Genomic DNA, 16767 nt, shown 5'->3' with positions numbered 1-16767 from the left:
GCACGGAGGCCTTATATTTGTGAAGCCTGGCCTAGTTAAAAACGATGTTTATAGACAACAAGTCTCTCGTCTATTAGCCACAACCTCAATTTGACAGTGAACTTCAATCCTTCCTGCAACTTTTCAATCTGCATCAAAAGTTACAACTCGACCTGACGAGTGCGCCATTACGTCATCCTACCCAGTGCGCGAGAGCGAGCGAGAGAAAGAGAGAGAGACGTCGAAAAAATACTGTCCCACCAACCTCCGCCCAACGGTCAGTCATGCCACACTCTGGATTTTACTGTCAAGCCTCCTAAAAGAGAGCTGAACTTGACCTGTCCGTCGTGTTGAACGTGGAAGCGATAAACGCCGACACTTCCGCGGTTCAGAGGCTCTGTTTGCTGGCGTGTGTGTGTATGTATGGGAGTGAACTGGAGAACGCGAGGAGAAGAAGAGAAGGTAAGCACGCAGCGAGCTAGCGAAAATGTATACACCTCAAACAGTCGTGTGTTTCTTTTATCCACTACAAAGACATGCTGTCGTGTTTTTACGGAGGAGCGAGCAGAAAGCGCGTGTTTGTGTGCTCGTGTTGTCGTGGAGTGCCAGTTTGCCGGGAGTTTGACACACATACATACACACACACACATACACATCTGCAGCAGTTCTGGCCTCAAGATGGATCAGGCCGACACAAGAGTCACTCACAGCCACGCAGAAGAGCTCACCATGAGTGTTTGGGATGTAAAGTCTATTAGTTTAATGCGATTTATTGTTTAACTGGTGTATGTTATGCAGGGACGTAGCTAGCTGCGACTTAGCTTTGCTGTGATGGAGCGACTGCAGCCTGGCAGCAGAATGACATGCCTTAAAAACGTGGTAAAACTACTCTTGACATGCTGTGGATTTATATTTAGTGTTCGTGGATTGGCTTAATATATCAGTGTATATCCTGTAAGGGGGGCAACTTGTATCTGAATGAGGTCAATGACACTGCTGTGATGCATGAACTGAAGGATGTGTTGACATTCTGCAGGTCAAGAGATGCACTGTAATTCAACTACGATTAATATCTGTAGGCCATTTAGTTGCTTATTCACCTAACATTAAAAGTTGAAGTACATCTAAAACAATCACCTGTAATAAGTTAGCTTTTCATTGAGAAAGATTTGTATGATTTCCTGTTATTTACATTTACAGTCCAATATTACGTTATTGGTTCATCATTGGATAAATTATTAGCCCTCCTGTTTATTTTTTCCGCAATTTTTGTTTAGCGGAGAATATTTTTTCAACACAATTCTAAACATAATAGTTTTAATTACTCATTTCTAATGACTGGTTTATTTTATCTTTGCCATGATGACAGTAAATAATATTTGACCAGATTTTTTTCAAGTCACTTCTATACAGCTTAAAGTAAAACAAATAAGACTTTTTCCAGAAGAAAAAAAAATCAGACATACTGTGATAATTTCCTTGCTCTGTTAAACATCATTTGGGAAATATTTACCAAAGAAAAAAAAATTAAAGTGGGCTAATAATACTGACTTGAACTGTATGTGTGTCAGCAGCACTCAGCAGGTATTTTTGTATGTGTTTGTTTTGTGAGAAAGTTAATAGCAGGATGCCATTAAGCAGCTATTTCTTGTACATTTCTATTCATTTTTCAGGATGATACTAGAAAGTTCTGAGGAAATCGCATTGCACTTTGGGCACTCAAAGTTTCATTGGATTCTGCAGCGATTATGCTCTACTTCATCTTTAAATAAAAAAAAATAAAAGTCATAAAAAAAATAGCTCAGGGAAAAATAATTAATCTAATTAAAAATTAGTTTTGCCACCATTTAAAGGGCACCTATGATGAAAATCAGCTTCTGTAAGCTGTTTGGACAGAACTATCTGTTTGTGTGTCCACTGTCATGTTGGAGTAATAGAAACCCAACAAGTCTCATTTTTAAAATTTCCTGATGTTAAAATAGGACCCAGATCCCAGTGATTTTGAGGCTCAACGTGACATAGGAGTACGGTTTCCATGTGCACCGAATTGATTGACAGCATACGTTTCTATAATACATGTATAGACATGTCCACAGAACATTTGTTTGCAAATAAACTGGGATAAAATATTTGTTCCAACTCTTTAATTTTTGTATTAAGTTTAAAAGTTTTTAATACAGAGCATGTTTGTAATAAAGACAGTAAAATTGATATTTTGTTCTTAACCGCTATAATCACTGCGGCCGCGTGGTGTTAGTAAACACACACATATATATGTATGTGTGTGTACTGCTTCTATGAGTGACTTGCAGCGACAAGTGACAACAGACATCCTAAGTTTCCAGGAAGTTTCGGGAGTCACCCCCAAATGCATAAAGACTCCTGGATGCCTGCAAACGAATGATAATCTCCCGGAAATCGTTTTTCTTTTGCCCGGTCCTCAAGTTCTTTGCACACTTCTTTCCATCGGTATCCCTCCCTGCTCTTCAGATACGTTGTGCACCCCTGCCCCGCTCTTCAGATATGTCGCGCTCCACCCCTCAATCTCCCTTAAATCATCCCTGTCTTCACTGGAAATCACTTTTCCTTACTTGGGATGTCTGCGACAAGCGAACATTCATTTCAATAAAGAGCAAGCGACCTCCATCTACATGAGCGACAGCGACCGTTAGTGACAAAGTGGGTGTGTCAAGCTCAACTTTATGCAAATGAAGAGCGACTTGCTTGAGTGACAGCCAATAGAAGCACCAGAGAAGCTCATGTGATCCTCTCTCAGCTTCGGCAGAAGCATGTTGTATTCTCCATGCTGTAGACATACACAGACCTGCGTTTGCCTGAAGATAAATAGCCGCAATGACAGAGAACACATTTTTTCTTGATCATCTTTGTAGTTAAGCGTTTTATGTACTGATTCCGTTTATATTTCGTGTATTTCGTCTGAACAACGTTTACTTTCAGTGGCACGCAAACTCATTTGCTCTCTGTGAATATTACCATAAACGTTATAAGCAATCTCAAGGTGGGAACACCCGCAATTGTTTTAATCGCCACCCAGAGCAACAGGCAGCTACAGAGTCGCTGCTAGTGTGAATAAGGCATGAGACTCATCATTTCAGAAAGGCTTGAATAAACTCCACCACAAATACATGAAATAAACTTACTTAGTATTTTTGACTTATGAGCTGTTTATTTGACTAATGAGATCTTTATCTGACATAACGCATGGTGAGAAGCAGACACGCATGTGGGAAGGGTGGGCAGGGAGAACCAGCTCATTTGCATTTAAAGCCACAGGCTTCAAAAACACCTACAATGTATTCAGACACCTAAATGAGTAAATTCTGAAGGCTATAGTAAATGATCTGATGGGAACACATTTTATGCCAAAACATACTTTTATTTTGAATGTGATTAATCATGATTAATCTTTGCCCAGCACTAAATAAAATACATTCAGTGTGTAAAGTTATGCGGTCTACACCACATTTCTGTAACACTGAATTACAGAAAGTTCATGAAAGTCCACTGAAGTATTTTTTCATTCTTCTGCTGGACATGTGGCTTCACTTAGTACAGATTCACCGGTCAGAGTTCACTGAGCAAGATAACTTTCTACCTTTTTAAAACGTATGCATGGCAGTCAACGGAGTGATATGTTTAGTGACCATGCCTTCACTCTTCAAAATTGTAATGGATTTTTAACCTTCATCTTTGACTAAACAAGCAGTTTATATATATATATAAATATATATATATATATATATATATATATATATATATATATATATATATATATATATATATATATATATATATATATCTGGTTGTCTTTCAGGATCTAGAAGATTAATTTGATTGTAAAGACTGATGTTGCATCTGAAATCGAACGCTTCCCTAGTGTATAGTATGAGAAAACAGTACATAAGCAGTGTAGTGTCCCTTTAGTGTTAGAAAAACAGTAGTCAAGTACCCGGATGACTTTCTACATCCAGCAAGATTCTGAAGTGCAAATCCAGTGGAGACTTTACTATCTTATAAGGCCACATGTTACAATTTATTAATGGAAGAAAAGCAATGCAAATAGGTCATATGATTAGGACAACATGACAGATGTAGTGTGGCCAAATTCCATTCATACTACCCTCATAACGGCCGTGAATTAAAATGTTGTACTTACTAGAGTAAAGTGATTACTGACATGACACATTGCACTTACAGCACGTTACTTATAACTAGGCCCACACGGAATCTGCACATGCAGAAATCTGCAGATTTTAAAGACCATTTTTAGGGCAAAACCCACCCATTAATATATGAAGAATTTTTTTTTTTTTATCAATCACTTATGTCAGTAAGATCACAAGTGGACACTGCTACAGTCAACAGTTTGTACATTCACAGTACATGTAAACGATCATGTGAAAGTGATGGAGTAAATGTAAGATGGATGCCACTCGTCAAATCCTGACCACAAACACATGTACACATATTAAAATCAAGTATAAACTAAATGAATGCATCTTGTGTGACCCATTTCACTGAAAACAGGTTCATAGTTACATGCAGAGACTTTGTACCACTTATGGATCTAAGGTAATTAATTCTAATGCTTTGATCCTATCTCTCCATGAACATCCTCCTATTTTCCGTGTTTGTCAGGATATGGTTTGGTCGTAATGGTCAGGGATGCATTGATAAATGGTCTTTTCTCTCAAATGGGGGAACATGGCCCTGAAACAGCTCTTAGGCAGAGATAAAAATTTAGGCTAGTGGTCCTGTCGGCTACACCATGCTAAAAACAAGCCAGGCCATTTTGACTGTGATTTAGCACAGCATGGCCTAGCAGCATGACTGTAATTCAGGCTGGGCACAAGCTGACTCATGTACCGCTGAGAGCCGTACGGTGTGTGCATCGTGTTGCTCAAGCTTTTTCATGTCGTACAGCATCATTGGATCAGTCTGGTGTATTCGCTAGAGCACAGTTGTATGTTATGATAAGAGGGGCTTGAGACATTTAATGCTTGCAGTTAGAAAGTTGATGTCTGTAAATGTCTTTGTGATTTGTGAGCTGCATTTGTCCAAATAAGAAACGCATGCAGGAACTTGAATTGTGGTTTCGTCTGAAATATCTGGAACATCCAGTTTGTGTTGCAAAGTATATCACTGAAAAACCAATGCTTTTCTTAGAAGTCTTTGTTTTATTTTTAGTCCAAATAGATAAATAATTCTTTAATTCTAGAAGCATTTTTCTAGTCAAATAATAAATATTATCTTTATGTTTTCCTTAAAACAAGAAAAATATTCTTTCAATGGGTTAAAATAATCTTGTTTTCCATTATAAAAATTTTTAATTTATTTTTAATATTCGAAAATATTCCGGAAAAAAAAATCTATTTTTTTAATATTAAATATTTAGAAAAAATATACTTATACTTACCACATTAGCAGAAAATGTTTTAAGGGAAAAACTCTGTTCTGACTTATTATTTCTAAAAACAGAGTAGAACTTTTCACTTGTCTAGGAAATGTTTCTTAATTTAAGAGTTAGAAAAATGTAAAATAAATTAGGGCTGCACTATATTGGGGTACATCGGACATTGCGATATTTTATTTTGCTGCAATATGAATATAATTTCGCCAGATCATTTGAAGATGTTTAAAAGGACTTCTTTATTTTAGATTGACTGGGAGGATCAAGTTTTTTTCTATGCTTTGCATCAGCATAATATATATAAAAAATTGCAACATATATAAATATGACGGAGCAAAAATAAAATGTTGTTTTTGGGAGTGTAACAGTATTCATTCATTCATTTATTCATTTTCATTTGCTTTTCCGGGGCCGGGTCGCGGGGGCAGCAGACTTAGGTGAGAACCCCAGACTTCCCTCTCCCCAGACACTTCCTCCAGATCTTCCGGGGAATCCCAAGGTGTTCACAGGCCAGCTGAGAGACATAGTCCCTCCAGTCAGCTGAGATGCCCAAGCCACCTCAGCTGACTCTCGATGTGCAGCGGCTCTACTCCAAGCTCCTCCCGGTTGACAGAGCTCCTCGGCCTATCTATAAGAGTGCACCCTGCCACCCTGCAAAGAAAACTAATTTCGGTCACTTGTATCTGAGATCTTGTCCTTTTAGTCATGACCCAAAGCTCAAGACCATAGGTAAAAGTAGGAATGTAGATTGACCGGTAAATTGAGAGCTTTGCCTTTCGGCTCAGCTCCTTCTTTCCCACAACGGACAGATACATCGACCGCATTACTGCTGCCGCTGCACCAGTCCGCCTGACAATCTCATGTTCCATCCTTCCGTCACTCGTGAACAAAACCCCAAGATACTTAAACTCCTCCACCTGGGGTAAGGACTTTTGTTTAAACTGGAGATAGTAAACCACCTGTTTTCGGTGGAGCACCATGGCCTCGTATTTGGAGGTGCTGATTCTCATCCCAGACGCGTCACACTCGGCAGCAAACCACCCCAGTGCAGATAAAGCCAACAGAACAACATGATCTGGGAATAAGAGAGGAAATACTGGGATCCCCGAACCGGACCCCCTCTAGCCCAACGCTGTGCATAGAAATTCTGTTCATAAAAATTCTGAACAGAATTGGTGACAAAGGCCAGCCCAGTCCAGCAATGCACTGGAAACAAGTCTGACTTATTGCCGTCAATGCAAACCAAACCCCTACATTTTCATACAGGGACAAGACAAGCCTTAACAGAGCGCAGGGTTCTGTGGGATAAAACAGGCACTCACATACGAGCTCTAGTCCATGCTGTTATGGTGCTTATAAGGGGTTTTTGAACCACACTTAGTCTGACCTGTCACCTACGAACTTTTTGCCTTTTGGAGATATTACCATGGGCATTAGCCCCTAACAATCGAACTCTGGTCAACATGTGTCAATGCACAACCACTACGCCATTGACTCCTATGTATATTTTATATAAGTATTTTAAAATATCTTAAACAATCTAAGATTGCAATGTGACTATTGTGGATACACGCATTGCAATATCGATACTCAAACGATACATTGTTTAGCCCTACAAGAAATAAGAAAAAAATCAAAGAAAAGCATTTTCTAACTTATGATTTTCTTCCAACATTGTTGATGTCTCATTGCACAAGTTTTTCAAATAACTGATATGACAGTAATGCTATCTGCCTGTCAGTCAGGTCATTTTGGTTTGTGCTGCCCAAACCAAGCAAGAGAAGCAGTGAGCGGTACATGCTCAAGCAAAGTTGTCTAATTGCTGTTTACATAGCCAATAAATAAATATATATATATATATATATATATATATATATATATATATATATATATATATATATATATATATATATATATATATATATATATATATATATATATATATATATTTAATTTAGCCAGCTGATTTGCCTTTCTCATTATTTTTTACTTTAAACCTAGGAGCTTTTCTAGTGGATCACACTGGAAGTCTTAACTGCATTCAAGCTGATTTTTGTCAGAAATTTGACAAGCTCTGCTGATCTTGTCGCTCTAAATTTGCTTTCACCTCAAGACCAACAGAGGTGCTAGATTACATGTAAGTGTTACATTATTAGTTATACACAGTAACAAACTTTTTAATTATATGAAGTTTCTTATTCTTTTGTCAGTTCATGTAGTCTGTTTTAGGTTACTTATTTTAATCCCACATACTGTTATGCCATGTTCCTGCTTCATTACGGGATTGGATTATTGGGCCTGCTTTAAACAGATAATGTTTAGTCATGGTGAAATTGGATCTGATGGCTTTAAGGAGGCAGCTTAATGATTCTAAAGCTCCAGCTCACCGTTGAAGCTTTTCTTTAATGTGTGAGACGTTAGCTTTGTCTTTTATTGACGTGAAAGTTGTCTAAATGCAGCTTGGGTTTATTTGTGATTCACAGAGGGATTTTGCTTTTCCTTTTTGATCTTGAACATTTTATAATAGAAGTTGCAAATAACTTTGGGATTTTTTCTGTTGCATAAAAAAATGACAGCAGCAAGGAGGAGGATCTGTTGGAAAGACTGAATCCCACTAGAGAACCTGTTTACATGTAGGATATTTTCTGATATTTGAAGATGCAGTGCTTGCTGCGGTGTAGCATCTTTTGCTCTCAGAAGGGGAAGAGTGAAGACATGAAAGGAAAACAGGAAATTTAGAGCCCACAGTGAGTTTGTTAAATAATAATACACAAGGAAGAAAAAAATCTTTGAAATATAGTTTTTTTGCGTCAGTGTTTGAGGGATTACTTGGAAGTAAAGTGAAGCAGGGACCAGGGCATGTCCAATGACGCAATCTGCCTCATCGGCTTGAGGCTGTCTTTACTAGACTCATCAGAGGTAAAAATGCATTTGTCCTTTTGTCTGAACTAGTGAAATGCATGTTGTATAGAATACATACATTGGTGCATTCATTTAATTAAAATGATGGCATACATTTTATCAGTTATAATTTATCAGTTATTCAACCGATTTTTAGCATTTGTGTATTTAATCGCTTGGATAAATATCACCACAGCTGTTGAGCGTCTGGTTGCCTGTTTTTTTTTTTTTTTTCTTTGGTTTCTGCATCTGTGACTTTCTGAAAACTGAATTCAGTCCCCCATGTTGAATTGCCAATTATTACTTCAGCTCACTTGGAGTGTCTGCTCAACTTGGTGAGCTTGAGCAAAGTAAAAAACGGAGGTCATAACAGCATGCACATGACAACAAGGGGAAAACTGTAAAGAAGCGCTGTTTATTTGCAGTTTAACAATCTGCAGTTCTTGAACATCTGTTTATCCGTTTTGGCTTACTGGCACCTGCTGGTGTGGATGGTTATTCCACAGGTGCAGATCATGTTGGTTGGCTGTTACTTGCAGCGAGTGGAGCAACACAGCCTAATACCACAGTCAGGTTTTGGCATCTTGGTGTGCCATGACCTTAAAAGCACAAATGTCATTCTTGCTATTGCATAAAATTTGCAGGTTTGAATTGCATTAATCCTTGTGTGCTTGTGGTGTAACACATCACAAATTTCATGGTTCGGATTACACTACAGTTTTTGAGTCATGGATTGGAACATTGAATCAGCGAAAAAGGGAGGAGACGATGTCATTTGTTATTTATACAAAAATATTTTTGCAAAAATCATTGGCTTTAACAAATATAACTTAGAACCTGTAATTTTTATAATAAAAAAAAGAATCAGCTGAAAAAAACGAAAATATTAAATAGGAAATGTGATCTTTGCTACTGTTGCTGATAATGCTAAATAACCATAACCATACAAATATTATCATTTATCATTCATGTTGTGCGGGTTTGAATTAAAATCACGATCTTTGAATGTCACTGTATGCGTTATTGCTGGCTAAACAGTGAAAGAAAACACCTTTAATGAATAAAATAAGAAAGCATTTAGGTCCCACCACAACTTTTTTCGTCATCATTATATTTTACAGGGAAGCTAAAATGCTTTCATACACGTGCTTTAAATGACGCCGGAGGCGATCTCTTTGCAATTGTTATAAATGTTGAATTAACTTACAAGTTCAACAAAATTATTAATCTTTGTGTCACTTGCATTTCGAACTGTGGGTTTTGATTCGTACAGATCACAGATTAATCTTTACACCTCTTTTGTGCGATGTTGGGGATCTTTTCGTCCACTCTGGGGTGATTTTGAGTCTTAATTTGACCAGAACTTACTCTGCAATTCAGATCAAGGAATGATTATTGTTGACCTCTTATTTTGACACATATTTTGAAAAAATGCATTGAAAATTGTAAAAAAAAATTCAACAACACACTGACTCTGGGCAAATGTACTACCCTTTTGTTATGTTTGGTGCTGCTTTTGCCCCATTGAGTTCCATTAAAAGCCATGACGGCATTTAATCATGCATTCTTGATTGTCCCTTGTTTATTCTTTTGGGAATAGCTAATATGTTTTTTGTATTTACTGTTGACAGTGAAAAAATGTCATTATAAATGGAAGTCTATGAGGCACAAACAGCCACAAACATAACAAAAGGGTAGTAAATTTGAACAGTAAACTAGGGTTAAAGCAAGCATTAGCAGTTTGTGTAACAGCACACATTCTTTGTGCACATGCTGTTGCAAAGAAAATAATTAATGTGAACTTGTACTAGACTACTGTAGAGACTAAAACACAGGTGTCAAACTCAGTATTTGGAGGGCTGCAGCTCTGCACAGTTTAGTTTCAACCCTAAATAAACACACCTGATCAAACTAATTGAGCCCTTCAAGCTTGTTTGAAACGTACAGGTAAGTGTGTTGGAACAGGGTTGGAACTAAACTGTGCAGGGCTGCGGCCCTCCAGGAACTGAGCTTGACACCCCTGGACTAAAATATTCATCAGAAGATATGAAATATCTTAGAATACTACACACAACAGTGCATTTGGATCACTCTGATGATCTGACTGGCCAAATGGCAGTATCGAAACCACTACTGATTTGAGTGGGCTTGTAACGGATCATGGTTAATCCGTGATCCGTACGAATCACAGCCCACAGTTCGGAACGCATGTGACCCGCGAATTGATAACTTTTTTTTAACTTGTAGGCTAATCCAGCATTTACAACAATTACTGAGAGATTGTTTTCACACCTTTTCAGTTCTTACAAACAATTAAATAACACTGAAGTACTGGGAGAACAGTTTATAGTTCAGATATAAACACTGATGTTTATAGTAAAGATTAAAAGCACCATTTAATGAAACTTGACACTGACTGGTGAATGTTTGACGCTGGTGAAAGATGATCAAAATGATGTCCCTGAATAAGTTTTCAAAAAGGATCTACCTATAACTAAACAAGATGTTTTATGTATGAATTGTTGAGTCATTAATTGAAAATAAATATGTTGTACAAGATGTATTGGATGGATTTCTATATTTAGCATTATCAGCAACAGTAGCAAAGATGATTTTTTACATTGAATATTTTCCTTTTTTTGCAGATGGTTCCTTTTTTCATTTTTTCAAAACAGTTTGAATTTCTTCTTAGTAAAAAAAAACATTAGTGATACATTTGCGATGACACTACATACACATACTATGCTTTTGAGTGTGTAAGTGCATATTGTGTAGTGTTGAGTAGCTGTTGAGTGTGTAAGTGCATATTGTGTAGTGTGCCATTTCGACGCAGCTAATGATTGTTCACCCAAAAAAGAAAATTCTGTCTTCACTTACTCAACTTTTTGTTTGTTTATTTTGTTGAACAAGAAGAAGATATTCTGAAGACTCTAGTGTTGGGATTCCAACACTTTACTTGTACTTTGATTTTGAGTAGCATGTGTAAATGGATTTACATTTCATTAATTTAGAAAACTAACATAGATGGGTGTCCATCCATTCTAATTCTCATTTAGTTAAATTGGCCGAAAACCATCAGGCTTTTTTTGTTTAGATATATATTAGTTATGCAGTGATATGTAATTACAACAACAGAGCAAAATCAGCACGTTCTGTTCCTTAGTCCATCCTGTTGACTGACCTCACATCCCCCTCATCAGCGAAAACTCTCCGGCCATTCATCCATCCTCCACCTTCATAGGCTTTGGTACCAATGTCACACGGTTCAAAGTTGTTTTAAAAAGGAACCAGGGAAAAGTAAACTTTAGTGACAATAAACAACAAACAAAATGAATCTAATACTCATCCTTCACACTTTCACTGTCTTTCTCACTTTTCTTTGTTATATTGCATTGTGTCTTTTTCTATTTTTTTCTATTTTATTTTCTATTAGTTTCTATTTTAGAAATGGTTTCTATTTCTGCAACACAATTTATCGCACTCTATTTCTTCAAAAAGAAAATGAATTACTGTATAAAATATAAAATACAAATATTATTGTTTGTAACAGTTTTTTTTTTTTTTGGTTAACTGTTATTAAACAAATTTTTTTGTTCATTTAAGATATATGATGCATTATATGATATACACTCAACGGCTATTTTATTAGTTGCAGGTTGGACCCCCTTTTGTCTTCAGAACTGCCTTAATCCTTCATGGCATAGATTCAGCATAGTACTGGAAATATTCCTGGCCTATATTGACATGATAGCATCACACAGTTGCTGCAGATTTGGCAGCTGCACATCCATGATGCGAATCTCGTTCCACCACAACCCAAAGGTGCTCTATTGGATTGAGTTCTGGTGACTGGAGGCCATTTGAGAACAGCAAACTCATTGTCTTGTTCAGGAAACCAGTCTGAGATGATTTGCGGTTTATGATATGGATATGTCTATATGTGCCTAAATGCATTGAGTTGCTGCCATGTAATTGACTGATTAGAAATTTGCGTAAAAAGCTGTTGTACATAATAAAGTGGCTGGTGAGTGTACAATTAATAAAAAAAAATCAGTGACCATAACACAAGTAGCTCTCGGACGCATTCAATTTTGGAAAAATAGCTTGCATATGAAATAAAGTTAGAGACGTCGCTGGAACCATTGACCTCATTAGTATTTGTTTTTCCTAATATAGATGACAATAGTTAAAGGTTTCCAATATTCTTCAAAATGTCTTTTTTTCAGGTTCAACAGAAAAAAAAAAAGCAAAACGGGTTTAAAATAAGTCAAGGGTGAGTAAATAATGTCAGAATAAAAAAATGTTTGAGTGAACAATTCCTTTAATTGTAAACAGAGGTTTTATTAGTTCAGCAAAGTCTGTTTAGGATAAACACAAGTTTTTTTGTTTTTGTTTTATGTTGGCTGAAATCCATTAAGCATGTCCTGGTCGATAAACTGTGATTTTTATCTACCACATCTCTGGCTTTACTCCTGTCTCTAATGGCATCCTATAGGTAGGGTATCGTGTGTGTCATTCAGTATGGCTTTGCCCTGTATCTGATTCTCCTTGGATGAGTCATCGGCAATGTCATCCCCCACACGGTGCCGTAAACACGGGGGAGTGAGATCAGTATGCAGTCATCACTGCCACGTCTCACATCATTTCTTCATTGCTCTTCATTTACTCCTATGAATTTCAGGTTTGATTCGTCTAGAGGCATCCAGTGGGAGGAGCCATGACTGAGGGGGAAGGGCAGTTCTACAGCGTGCAGGTGGGCGACTCCACCTTTACGGTCCTCAGACGCTACCAGCAGCTCCGCGCCATCGGATCCGGTGCCCAGGGTATCGTCTGGTGAGTGGGCGACTGGAATTAGCGGAGCTTTATCTGCCTCCATGCTAAATGATGTCATCATCACACATCCCATTAGGCATCGGCTGTCTCTATTTGTCATGAGCGCAGCAGATGTGTTTTTGTCATTGACCTGAATGTCTCATTAGAGGCTTCAACGCCTGGTTTACAGCTGCAGTAATGAAACGCTAGCTGCATGTTTAAATTGTTTATCCAAGCACAGGAGATGGACACTAAACACTGTGTGCTGTAATGTTGTCCCAATACCTTAATGACATGGCATTTAAAGGGGATTGAGGAACAAAGGGACATTATCCATGCATGAATTTGAATATGAATATAAATCATACTTGGGTGATAGGAACAGCAGTGATGACTGTGATTACATTAATGTGCCCATTTTTTGTGTTTAGCTCCGCTCTGGACACAGTGCTTGGCGTCCCAGTTGCTGTGAAGAAACTGAGCCGGCCCTTTCAGAACCAGACCCATGCAAAGAGGGCCTACAGAGAGCTGGTTCTGCTCAAGTGTGTTAACCACAAGAACGTACGTCCCCTTAACAGTGCACTCTTCCACTCAAAGTACATTTTGTTTGCACACTCAAACAGCTCCATTTCAGTCAGGCTGTCACAGGCTGTTTTTCCCCAGGAATGTTCTGTCACACTCGAACAGTAAAGAAGTCAATAAAACAACTAGCTCTGACATTTCTCTCCTGTTACTTCCAAACAGCTCATTTTAGAAAAAAAAAAAAAAAGTAAATAAGAATTGGAGTACCACAAAAACACACACTATTGGCATAAGCTAAATTTAAATGTAATCCTTGAATCAATAGAGTTTTGTCAAATATTTATAATCAGTAATAGAGTTTGAGCCTCATCATTATTTTGGTGGTATGATTTTTGTTTTGTATGTTTTGTGTAAATGTAATTTTTCTGAAGCAATCATCTATGTTGCATCGTATGTCATCGGTGCTATCTTTAAACGACTTTTAAACATTTAATTGGCTAATTAAATGTAATCATAGTGGTCCCTCGCTATAACCTTTCTAGGCTTTGCAGTTTCGCGGAATTATTTTGTGCAATTTGACATGCTTTTTTTTTTTTTTTTAACAGAGCATTGTGTTTTGCAACCTGATTGGCTGTAAACCATTTTCAATCAATGTCCTCTGTGTCTCCTTACAGTTCAGAATGCGTTCAGCTTGCCAAATTAACATAAATTGCTGATTGCTAGCAGTGTAAGTTCCAAGAAGGATGCAAAAAGGCTTGTAACTGTCTGCAGCAAGACCATTATAAAGGTGGTCACAAACCGGATGCGCTGTGCCACGGTACACCACGCAGTGGCATGCATTTTAGAATTGGGACACTTTTTATAGTTCTGCAGCACCACAGTGCGCCATCTGAATATTTTCATTTTAAATAACATGCAAATGTGCACGTCTGTGTTTTACTTTCAACTGTCATTCACACAAAAGCTAATAAGCTTTATAAACCTTTTACGACCGTGTGAATGTTTGCGCCAACAACAGGTTTTGGCTTTTGGTTTCATTCTGAAATTTTCTATGAAGGCTTGAACTTTGAGAGTGTTTAAACAAGAAAGAAAAGTGTAAAAATGTTAATGCCTGTCTCAGAAAATTGTATAAAGAGTGTAGTGTGGGGTTCAGCCTTAAAACATGTATAAATAGTAAGTATAAAGTCATTGATTAATTACCCATATGTAATTCAAACCCTTGAGACCTTCGTTCTTCTTTTGAACACAAATTAAGGTATGTTAAGTGAAATCTGAGAGCTCCCTCATCCTTCATAGACAGGAAAGGTCTAGTAAAAGGTAGAAAAAGTAGTAGTTAAAGTCTAGAAAGGTACCATAAACATTCTCAAAACAGACCATTTGCTCTTTTCGCCAAAAAAAGGGCGTACTCACACTACATACAGTTGCCTTCAACTTTGTCAGCGTGGTTCTTCGTCATCAAAGCAGACTACCTAATGGTTTACCCTTACAGTGTTCATCATTGTGCACAGGAAGAAGTAGTAACTGCTTCATTCTGGTCATCTTTCAGGGATGTAATTGTAGACCTACTTAGACTATTGTGTAAAATGACATTGTGTAGTCCTATAATGTGCGCAAACGAGGAAGCCACTGATCATGAAATAGTTTTAAATGCATGCGCAGCTTTCCCAGGGATGGGTTGTGGCTGGAAGGGCATCCGCTGCATTCTGGATAAGTTGGCGGTTCATTCTGCTTTGGCGACCCCGGATTAATAAAGGGACTAAGCCGACAAGAAAATGAATGAATGAATTCATGCGCAGCTGTGCACGCTTCTTCCGCTCTCTCCATTGCATGTCATTATCATGTGCACTCTATGTACATTATAAATAAAATCAGTTTGCACATTTGTTATTATCCTCAGCAAATCACCTGTTCTAGAGCCGGGCACCTCAAATTTAAAACCTGAATGTTTAGATGATAAGCTATTACAAATTGATAAAAATGTATTTTATAATTAATTAAAACTATTCAAAAGCAGGGACAACGCTGAAGGAAAGGGAAAGTAAAAGTGATACATCGCTAAAAAGAGTTTATGATATTTTTTCAGGGTGAAATGTTTAAGTATATTAGGCTACTAAATTCAACTGGACTTAATATTTTAAGGCTTTTAAACGATTTCGTCTTCTTTTTTGTCCTTGGCTGATCACATGCCTGATTTATAATGCACTTTTCTAAAACCTAAAGTGCTAAATGTAACATATTTATCATTAACTCACATTGATTAATCAGCAAGTACTAAGTTTAATTAAATATACATATGAGGTTATTAGTTAATCTATTTACTAACATGAACTAATAATGAACAATACTTGTATGATATTTATTATTAAGTTCTAGTTACTAATGCATTATTAAAATCCAAATTCATTCTTGAAAACAACAATGCACTGTTACAACATAAACTAACAATGAACAACTTTATTTTTATTAACTAATGTTAGCAAAGATGAATACTATACTAAATGTATGTTAATAAATACATTAACTAACACAACCCTATTGTAAAGCGTTTCCTCATTTGATAGCTACAGGAACTTAAAATTGAGTTGTGAGACACTGGCCTTCGTTGCCAAGCTGTTTCTTATACAGAAGTGGACAAAATTGTTGGTACCCTTCAATTTTGTTTCAGCTAAAACCACAATTCAAAAGCAATATCTGATTTTCATTCTTTTAATTTTAATAAATTTTTATTAATCATTGTTATTTCGGTGACCGCTGCAGTTTGTTCTTTCTTCAGTGGAAGTCTACCAACAGTTTTGTCCACATCTCTATGTAGGTTTGTTTCTCATCCTTCACTTTTTTCTTTCCAGATCATCCATTTGCTTAACGTCTTCACACCCCAGAAGTCGTTGGAGGAGTTCCAGGATTTGTAAGTTTTGAACTTGTAAATTGGTGCGTTTTTGCTGACCCTGTCATTTCATGTAATCTGAGATCAGGTGACCGCTGGGTGAATAGGTGTTTTGGTCCCAGGAGTGGTTATTAGCATTCATGGTTTTGCTGAGACCACAATGCGCTCTCACGAACAACTGATGAATTACACTGTTCCGTTGCTGCATGTGGTAATTATAGCTTTAGGATCTGAAATG

At 37.2% G+C, this 16767-nt stretch overlaps 1 protein-coding gene across 1 annotated transcript in view; it reads left to right on the top strand.

Moving 5' to 3' along the window:
- Positions 1 to 233: 233 nt before the first annotated feature.
- mapk9 (mitogen-activated protein kinase 9) overlaps positions 234 to 16767 on the top strand; it is a 28158-nt gene continuing 11624 nt past the window's right edge. Inside the window, exons 1-4 of the mRNA XM_087301570.1 lie at positions 234 to 441; positions 12993 to 13144; positions 13555 to 13684; positions 16492 to 16550. Of these exons, the coding sequence (XP_087157696.1) occupies positions 13029 to 13144; positions 13555 to 13684; positions 16492 to 16550 (305 nt within the window). The 5' untranslated portion in view covers positions 234 to 441; positions 12993 to 13028. The remainder of the gene's footprint in view (positions 442 to 12992; positions 13145 to 13554; positions 13685 to 16491; positions 16551 to 16767) is intronic.

Source organism: Danio rerio, chromosome 21 (genome assembly GCF_052040795.2).
Source record: "Danio rerio strain M-AB ecotype USA chromosome 21, GRCz13ab, whole genome shotgun sequence".
In the NCBI taxonomy this organism is placed as follows: domain Eukaryota; kingdom Metazoa; phylum Chordata; class Actinopteri; order Cypriniformes; family Danionidae; genus Danio; species Danio rerio.
This window is presented reverse-complemented; position numbering and strand designations above follow the sequence as displayed.